The 10,087-nt window shown below is 53.8% G+C and overlaps 2 protein-coding genes across 2 annotated transcripts; one reads left to right on the forward strand and one right to left on the reverse strand.

Annotated features, from left to right (window-relative positions):
* Positions 1–4,066: 4,066 nt before the first annotated feature.
* J4E93_001220 (uncharacterized protein) lies at positions 4,067–5,251 on the reverse strand (the record flags this gene model as incomplete). The annotated part of the gene is made up of 3 exons (XM_049339172.1): positions 4,067–4,413; positions 4,465–4,704; positions 4,753–5,251. 3 exons carry the CDS (start codon positions 5,249–5,251, stop codon positions 4,067–4,069), a joined length of 1,086 nt encoding a protein of 361 aa, XP_049203129.1.
* Positions 5,252–8,184: 2,933 nt separating this feature from the next.
* Positions 8,185–10,087, forward strand: J4E93_001221 (uncharacterized protein; the record flags this gene model as incomplete). The annotated part of the gene is made up of 2 exons (XM_049339173.1): positions 8,185–8,401; positions 8,457–10,087. The coding sequence occupies 2 exons, from the start codon at positions 8,185–8,187 to the stop codon at positions 10,085–10,087; spliced, it is 1,848 nt and encodes a 615-aa protein (XP_049203130.1).

Here is a 10,087-nt window from a genome sequence, read left to right on the forward strand (position 1 = left end):
TTATGCGCGCATCAGATCACCATATGTTTCGAAGCTTTCGCAAAAGTGAGCGCGGTACAAGTGAAGATTAGCGTGACCACATAGCGTGGGTAGATTACCCTCGGAAGGCCAGCGGAATGTTTCCAAAGTTTCCACGCGTTCTTCCTTCGCGTCGCATGGATTTCATTCGCGATGTTCTCTGAACATCTTTCCAGTCCCTCTCCGGTATGACGCAACACATTATCAACGCGACTTCATGCCAAGTCGCCATGCAACAGCCCGACACCGAACTGACAGGACTGGTGCAAGTGCGATCGGAACGAGTCGCAAGCACTTGATCTCGGGTTCTACCGCATCCCCACCTCTTGAGGGTCAATCAGCTCTGGCTCAGGCCCAGCTCTTCATTGGATGAGTCATCGTATAGCATGCGACATGTTCCAACCCAGGCTGCTATCAATACTCCGGCGCCGCCGACATCGTTCTGATGGTGTCGGTCACGGCAATTGCAATATAGATTGCTCTGCCTTGCTTCCGAATGGTTCCTCGATTCATTGGAAACGCCACGACTTGGTTGGGAAAAGGCGTCTTCGCGCGACTATTGGACAGCTATCTCGGACCTACCAAGGCTCCGCGACGCGCGCGAACTGCTTGCAGCAAGGCGTCGAGGCGGAGCGTGTGTCTCGCGAACGCCGTCTGTGCTAAGGACGTGCAAAAGCAGGAACAGCACACTCCCGCGGCCGTGCAACCCTTGAAGGCGATGATGAGGAATGGCTGAAACCTTGCGAGGCATCGCGGCCAGCATTCACAGCTCGCTCGGGGCGGTGGGGCGCTCTCGCACCAATGACGTCGCTGATGGGCCGATAAGGATAAGGAACCCAACATGTTGCAGCGCTCGGCTGGTCAGGCGGTCATCATCATGCAGCTAACCTGCACCATCATGCACCATGCTGCAGCTAGCAATGCCCATCACCCTCGCAGCATGGCCGAACTCTGCACCCAGGATCGTCCCGCAACCGTCCCGCTGCTCTTCTGTACAGCACAGGTGCCACGTAGCAGCGACGCAGGTACGCACAGAAGCCGCACACAAAGAAGCATAAACGTCGCGGGCAGATCGCTGCAGCTTATAAGACTGACAGCCGGCCCTGCGCTGGTGTTCCAGTGTTCTACACTCCATTTCACTGCAGACCGACATCTGCAGTGCGCCAGACAATGAGGCGATCAGCTGGAGCCCGAGGTGTCATGTGGCCCAGTAAGCCACTGTGTGCAAACTTACGAATCAGTCACTTTCTCGCACACCATCAAGTGGGCTGTGCCCTGATTGGAGCGCAAACCCTCGATACAAGGTACTTTGACTGAATCCTTTCTTGATTTAGCTTATGGCCATGCGTCTATTGGAATTTGGCCTCCACGCCGCGACTGCGGTGCACTTGCTCCCTTGCCCGGCCGGAACACTCTTTGTCTTCACATGATATCATAATTCTCAATCCGCTTCTCTCAAGTCTCCTTCCCTTGAAACGCTAGATTGTTCCCGTCTATTGGCTTGTGTCGCGCGTCTTAAGTATCACCCGCGTCCCCCATCGTCGAATTTAGCTTTCCGAACTTCGGCATCTGCATGCATGCAGTCATCACCTCTTCAGAACCTGGATACTGGACTTGAACCTTAGGCGCATAGCGATTCGAGACTTGCATCTTGATCGCCATGTGTTGGTCCTTCAACTTTGGCTTCCCAGGCAACAAAAAGCGTAAGGACTCGTCGTCGTCGGACGAGAAGAAGAGGCGGGACCGACCGGCGGATAGCGCGCTTCATGGAGAGGGAAGGCCAGTCGCTGCAGAATATTCAGAGAAGCGCAGTTCAAAGGATTCGAGCAGAAGGAGAAGATCTGGTGACTCTACCCCGCGATCTCCGCGCTCGCCGCGCCACGAAAGAGAGAGGGAGGAGCACCGTCCGCGATCGCAACACCAGTACGAAGATGCATACCGAACTCGCGAGAGACGCCGCTCTACACTTGACGTCGAAGTGCCGCAGGTGTATCGCCGTGCAGCTGAGCCAAGTAGCGTCAACTCATCACAAGAGGCTCTGCTGAACCCACGCCCCCACCGAAGTCAACACCGTCGGCGGCAGCACCCAAAGCAAACGTCGCAAAGCACTCTGCGCGGGCGCGGAGCCAAGCGCGACCCTGTAAGACATTCAAAATCCAAGAAGAACGTCCGACCAGAACCATCTCGGGGGTGGTCACTCTTTGCGCCCTCCCCGCCAAAGACACCCAAGCGCGAACACCGCAGTTACCAGACCCTGGATTCTTCGCCCCGTAGCAACCGCTCGTCTCGCCAGCATCGCTCCTCGACTGAATCTCAGACAAGTCCAGAGTCATCACGATCTCAGAACCGCCACCACCGTTCTCGTCAGCACGAGCAGTCAGCTTCTTCGCCGCGCCAAGCGCGTTCTCGCACACCCAACACAGCTGCCCGTCGCGTGCCTGACAGACGGTTCGCTGTATTGGCTGCGACCAACCAGGCGCTTGAGGAAGTCCGGCAAGAAGCATTTGCGCAACCTTCTCCACCTCCACGACGAGAAAGGCTGCGACGGTATGAAGGTGTTACGATTCCGACATCGCAGATACCTTTCAATTGGGATTGCGTAAGCAGCTCGCAGGCCTCAGCTAGACCAAGCCATCGGAGTGGCGAGTCGAGTGGCCGGAGACGGTCGCGTCGTTGATGTGTTCATTCATGAGCATTGCATCTCGCATCTCGTTCAAGCCACGCATAGCCACTGCACCTGGCCAATGCGGTCCCGGCAGACTCGGCAACAGACAGACCAGTGGCGCATTATCACACGTTGTGTAGCGATATTTTCTTTTCTTCTTCGCATGTACTCGATAGTCTTGTAGTAGTATACCCCCCGGCATATCATCGGTAGTTTTGGGCGTTCGCATCCCATCATTCGGCTCCGGCCCAGCACAGTCCATTTGGCGTTTTTGGCAACACAATACCCATGCATCACATATTATCGCATCGCATGTAGTTTCCATCGTTGTGATAGTAGAATACATGTCTTCGCATCTGGAAAGCATTTTTGTCTTGCATTGCGCATACCTAGGTACCTTCCATCGATGAAGTCATCAAGGCGCCCTCGTGATACCGTGCACCTGGGCAGAATCTCGTCACGTGACAGCACGCTGAACATGTCTGCGACGACCGCCATGATCTGAGCACATTGCAAGTTTCATATACACGCAAAAGTACGTTCAAATGTAGATATGACCATTGATAAGCTCCTCATCCACCGTCGCAGCATGGCCACCAACAACACCTCATTACCCATATGCTACATCTCTCACCTTCTACGACACTAACCCCCATCCACCCTAGCCCTCCATCCCAATCCCTCCCTCCCATTGGCCACGGAGCATCTTCCTCAGTAACTCACACCTCCATCCCCAGTTTCCCCGTACCTACCCTACTAGGCAACTTCGGTGTAAAATCCCATGGGATAGATCGACAAATACGCAATCCGGTTTATCAAACATGCGATTTGAGTGAGGGAATGACGGGGGGAAGTGGTAATGGGGTAAGTGACATGCTGGTGTTCGGGGAATTTCACCGAGGTACAGGACGGGTATTTTGTGGGGACGCAGGGAGGACGGAAGGGGATAGGGGGCTTGGCGGTGGGGCGTGCGTGGAGCAGGGGAGGAGCTCGAGCACAAGACTTACTCCTGGCTGTCTTCGCTTCTGCTGTCACGTCGCGTCTTAGATCTCTAGCATTTCGGGCTACACCATGTCGTGAAACGTATTATAGCCCACCAATGGGACTAAATACCTGTAAAATCTAAGGTTTTGAGAGGCTTAAAATCTATGCTGTAGGGCTAATAATTAAATGTGGAATAGCTTTGCCACCTTCGATCTTATCTTTAATTGGATTAAATCCCTACTAGAGGCTCATGCCCATTGGAAGACCATAACACGATTCACGACATGGTGTACACTTTTTACACGACTTCACTGGATACATGTTCTAACACCCACGATGTTCTTTTCACGTCCATCACGCCGATCCATGAGACCCGCACACCGCGCCACGACATACCAATCAAGGCCTGTTGTCGGTCCACGAGCCAGCGGCATCCAACACTAAGTCTTGCAACGCATTCAGAAACTCATCCAGCACGCTCTCGTTATACTTAGCGATTCTGTCGTCCCACTTTGGATACATCTTCGCCTCTTCGACCGAGTTGCCGTGCCTATTGTAAGAGTAATAGTACTCACGGTGTTTCAGCCTGTTTGTCTCCGGGTGCAGCAGATGAAATGTGTTGTCGTCAACCGAATCGCGATTCGTGGTACCGACTGGAGCGTTCGCCGGCTTCTTCTTCGAGATCATACCACAGTCGATCAGTCGGATGCTGAAGCCTTTGGGAAACGAAGATAGCTCAACTCGGGCTGTTCGGTGTTAGCGACTGCCCTGTACAGGTAAGTTTGCAAAATACTTACAAGCGCTGTCAAAGGTGAAGGACTCCAGGTTGCCTTTGGGGCCTTCTTTCAGCATGCGCTCCCAGTCTCCAGCGTGTTCACAACGAACAAGGAAGAGATTGTCGTCTTCGGCGATGAGGTAGTATGGACTTGTACCCTGCCGGCGGACGCACAAGTATAAAGGTTGGTCCTCTTCGTCCTCACTCGATGTGTCCATGTCTTCGTCGGTAGTCGCCTGCTTCTGCTTTCCCTTACCTTTGGCTGTTCACGAAAGATTAGCAGTATTCACTTCTTGAAGCGGCGCCTCACCTTTGCGGGTAGTGTAGCCATGCCCCTGAACACCGCTGCTGCCGACCAGTTCCTCATCATCCACATTCTCCTCCTGGGCCTTGTTCTTCGGCGCAACAAGCTGCCTAGGCATCGGCTTGTATCGAAGTGCGGGATTTTGCATGGCATCGTTCTTCGCGGTATGATTGAGAACACTGCGATAGAAGTCATTCATAGGGTAGACATGCAGACGACGTTCGTTCTTTCCTGGTGGCTGACTCAAGATCGTTACGCCCTCCCAGAGTTCCTCTTCGATCACCAAGACGCTGTGTACGCGCAGTCCTTCTTTTCCGGACATATCCTTGGTCGCACGAGCCATTGTATCAGATAAGCCCCAGAGGGAGTCCCAGACAGCATACAACGGGGCTTCGCCGGTGTCTGCCGAGTTCTCTTGCAAAACTGCCATGCGTACTTTGCTCTCTGCGAAGTTGGTTTTGAGGTACACTCCTGGGTAGTCGAGCGCGTAGTACATTTCCGTCATCTTGTCGTCGTAATGTCTAAGATGATAGAGCTGTTTATGAACTTTGATAGTTTGGGTTAAGGTGCGTTATATAGTGGGCGTTATAGTCGGTTTGATGATAGCATGCATGCGTTAGGTCAAACTGAATACGGCAATCGGTCATTCTAGTAACAGCGAGCGGAGGCTGGCTGGTTTAAACCTTTTCTCGGTATTGCTGAAGCAGAGAAATCCAAGACTCCTCCGGGTGACAAGAAGAAGGCTTCCACTGCCCTACATGTCAAGATGAATAAGAACGCGGATACCAACTTTGTGATAAGAACAAGCATAGTGGACCACCTGACGTTGGTGTACACACTAGGACATGCAGGGTTGTTCTAGGTTAACGTGTTCTCAACACATTAAATGCGGCAGTCACCACTTCGGCGACGGATGCTCGCTGGCTATGCCCAGTCAAGGTCTCGCAGAACCTGAGAAGTCCAACCTGTCTCTCAGCACTTCTCTTCTCGCAGCTGCGAAGATCTTCCACCTACTCTATCGTAACAATTGCGTTGGCGACTGGATTGTTGACCGATGTACATAGAAGTCGTAGACTCACCGCGAAACATCTCCCTAAAGGCTGTTAGATCGTCCACGCCACTCCATTCGAGAAACCTATTTCTAGAAGTTTACATTGGCTTCAAAGTTACTTTTGTCTGTTTTCATATCAATGTAGACTGCAACGAATCTGTTCAGGTATTCATCTCGGTTGAATGACGCTGTGCCGAAGGCACTGGAGAAGTACCAAGCATATCTGGGTCGCCTTGGGTTACTGTGGCATCTTCCCGATATCACCAGACTGATCCGACGGTGCGGGAGATCACGAGACTTGCAGTGACTGGCAAACAAGTGCGCAGACGATCGTATTTAATCGCAACCAACCCATCAGCGTTTTGAGACTGCAGGTACCGTTCGCAAAAATTGCTCAGTATCATGGCATCCACGACAACGAACTCTTACTTCTCAAATGTCTCTCTCGGCGCATGTGACTCTGACAGGAATTACCTACGCTTCCTCCGACACCTCAAGCCATGTGTCCCCGACGAAGACGATAGCAGATGCAGCATTTGTCGAGCGGCTTTTGGTACCACAAATGCGGATACGGGGTTGTCCGACCTGCCAGTCCAAGTGTGCGGTGTACCTGGCTGCCATCATGTGTTCGGCAAAGAATGCTTGAAACAAGTCTTTCGATCCCGAGGCCCAGGTTTCAATCTTTGTCCGCTTTGTAGGACATCCTGGTTCAAGGCGAGTTGTCGTACAAGCAGGCGACCTCTCGCTGAAATGCCGACTCAACGGTCCACTAAAGAGATGGAGAACGAGATGCAGGTGGCCCGCCTATGCCATACAGATTGCGTGTCGGCAAACGAGCTGGTTCGAAGTTGCAATTATAATTTGGACCCTGATATGAGACTAATGCGATTTGCACAGCTCTTTGAGTATGCTCAGTATGTCCAAGACTGCGAGCGAATATACTGGTCACCGCGAATCAAGACAATGATCTCCGAGTTGCGGAGCAACCCGCCGGCCCAAGCTCCAGATGACCGCCACTTTTGGTATGCATCCGAAGAGCCGAATGTATCTCTGATGCAGAAGAGTTCAGCTCATGACTCTCTCGTGGAGTCGCCAAATCCCGACCCCTTTACGTTCCAGCATTATCACCTCATATCTAACAAGGACCTCTTTAGAGTGGTCGTTCATGCGATGAGCTACTGGAAAGCGGAGCGCATGCGCATAATGCTTCGCGAAGAGGACTATCTTGAGGCATTTATAGCGGCCACGAAGACGACGGACGTGATCTTGGACGAGTTTATGGCGCGATGGACCTGCATATTTGGTAGCAGATGTGTAGACTTTGCGCGTCTCATGGCGGCCATGTTTCTGCCTATGGAAGCGATGCTGAAGAGATGTCGGGAATTCAAAGATGCGGGTCGCGTGTAAAGGTAGGCGCATCGTCGGGGCGGAAGTGGCCTACCCTGGGAGTTGTATTAGTTGAACGAACATTAGGAAGCATTTCGTAGATACGTGCTTCATGCCTTGACGGTAAAAATAACACAGGTAGACACGATGCTGAGCGATCGGATATGCGGTGACGTGGGCGCGCGATGCAACGAGATGCAAGAAGCATCTATCACGGCCACACTGCCGCGCTGGCCACATGTCCAACGAACGCGCGCATATCAAGCCACAGATAAGCGCGAGCACCATGCTGTCCATCGCCCCGACAAGAGACTCGTAAAGACGCCGCTGGGTCAGTCAGGATGCCGTCAACCGGGTTGGCGGCGGGGTACATACTGCACAAGAGACAGGTCCGGAACGCGATCCACCCCGTCACCTTCCAAGAGCGATTCAAGCTCTCCCAAGAGCAGCTAACACCCCGTCGGCCCCAGCAGCTAGTGGCTTGAGTTTGCTTGTTTATCTCGCGGCACGATGATGTCGAGGTTTTGTAGCTGCCTAATTCGGCCTTAGCGCAACCGTTTCCGAGGCTAGAGCGTTCGCGTCAAATGCCCTTGCTATCATTCCAACCTCACCCCCGCCTTTGTGAACATCGCTATTTGCGTTATCACACACCACGAACGAATCACAACGCGCGATGGACACGCCGGTTGTTCTTTTCGCCATCTTGGCAACGCTGAGCTTGTCGCGATGAAGAGATTGTCTAGCTTGCTCGCACCTTAGGCGATAGGAAAGCAGTCAAGTTTGTTCCGACGATACGGCGATCGACATGCATGTACTATGCGCTTTACTATCGTCCTTCCACATGGGGCGCCCTGCCCTAGGGTCGCCAAGGTACCATGAAGCTGTATGACGCGAGTCTGGGCGGAGCTTCGCAGGAGCTTAAATAGCTGTCAAGGCTGCTTGGTGGGACTGGGCGCGCGTGTGTCTGCCTCTGTTCTTGAGACGCCTATACAATCGCTACAATGCAGATCTTCGCGACTGTTGTGTTGGCTGCTGTTGCCGCGCGGGATGCGCTGGCTTCGCCAATTCAGGCTCGCTCGCCGTATGTCGTCAAGGAGACGCATTATGCGCCGAGGGAGTGGACCAAGCTTGAAAGGTCGCATGGCGGCAAGACAATTCAGCTGCAGATTGGTCTCAAGCAGGGTCGGTTTGAGGAGCTTGACCGCCATCTTCATGAGGGTATGTTTGATAGATTGAGAGGTTTCGCGACGACATCTGAGCTAACGACGCGTAGTCTCTGATCCAGACCACGCCCGCTACGGTCAACATCTGAGCGCCGATGAGGTCGATGAGCTCGTTGCGCCTAGCTCTGAGACTCACGACTTGGTGCACGAGTGGCTCGCTGAGAGCGGAATCGACACCAGCAACCTGGGCTACAGCTCGGCCAAGGATTGGGTCATCGTCCATCTTCCCATTGAGATGGTCGAGAGTCTGCTCGACACCGAATACCACAACTACAAGCATAAGGATGGCTCTGTCGTTGCGCGTACAACGGCCTGGTCTCTCCCACGCCACCTACACGCTCACATCGACACTGTTCAACCCACCACATCCTTTTTCCGCGGCGCTGCCCACGCCGCGACGTTCGTTGATGAGGCTGTTGAGGTGCCTAAGAGCTACCACACCCCCCAGAACTCGTCCATCTCTGCTGTGTGCAACGTGACATCCGTCACCCCGGAATGCTTCCAAACTCTCTACAAGACCAAGTGGTACCACACCAAGGCCAGCCGCAAGAACAGCATCGGTTTCACAAACTACCTCGGCGAGATTCCCATTCGCCCAGACACCAAGATGTTCCTTGAAAAGTACCGCCCAGAAGCTGTCTCGCAAGCATACGCTTTCAAGCAGATCTCCATCGACAACGGTCCCGTTCAAGACGGTCCCTTGACCTACAACCAATCGACTGTTGAGGGAATCAGTCGCGAAGCCAACCTCGACGTCCAAGCCATTTCAGGAATCAGCTGGAAGACACCCATCACTTCCTACTCCACCGGCGGCCAGCCCCCATTCGTCCCCGACATCTCCACCCCGACAAACACCAACGAGCCCTACCTAGCCTGGGTAAACTGGCTGTTGACCCAACGCTCCATTCCCCGCATCATCTCAACCTCCTACGGCGAGCCCGAGCAAACGATCCCCAAGAGCTACGCCGAGCGCGTATGCCGCCAATTCGCCCAAGTCGGCGCCCGCGGCACAACCCTCTTCTTCTCGTCCGGCGACCGCGGTATCGGCGGAACAGACACTTGTTACACCAACGACGGCAAGAACACATACCAGTTCCAGCCCGCGTTCCCCGCATCTTGCCCCTACGTCACGACTGTCGGCGCCACCATGAACTTCGAGCCTGAGGAATCTGCGTACCGCCCCTCCCGCAACACCACCGCTGGTTTCCGCGATCTCTACTCCAGCGGCAGCGGCTTCAGCAACTACTTCGCGCGCCCCTGGTACCAGGACAAGGTCGTTCCCAAGTACGTGAAGTCGCTCGGCGACACGTACGAGGGACTGTACAACAAGACCGGTCGCGGCTACCCCGATCTCGCAGCCCAGGGTCTGTATTTCGCGTACTTCTGGAACGGAACCGAAGGTACCATCTCTGGTACTTCTGCGTCGTGCCCGTTGACAGGTGGTATCTTTGCGCTTGTCAACGACGCGTTGTTGGCGGCTGGGAAGCCTGCACTGGGTTTCATGAACCCGTGGTTGTATAAGAAGGGGTACAAGGGTTTGACTGATATCACCAAGGGGTTCAGCCGGGGTTGCAACGTTGAGGGCTTTCCTGTTACTGAGGGTTGGGACCCGGTTACTGGGTTCGGTACTCCGGATTTCCCTAAGCTTGTTAAGTTGGCGGGGGCGGATTGTGGGTATTAG

This window comes from Alternaria ventricosa (genome assembly GCF_023758065.1).
Source record: "Alternaria ventricosa strain BMP 2768 chromosome Unknown scaffold_2, whole genome shotgun sequence".
Classification (NCBI taxonomy): domain Eukaryota; kingdom Fungi; phylum Ascomycota; class Dothideomycetes; order Pleosporales; family Pleosporaceae; genus Alternaria; species Alternaria ventricosa.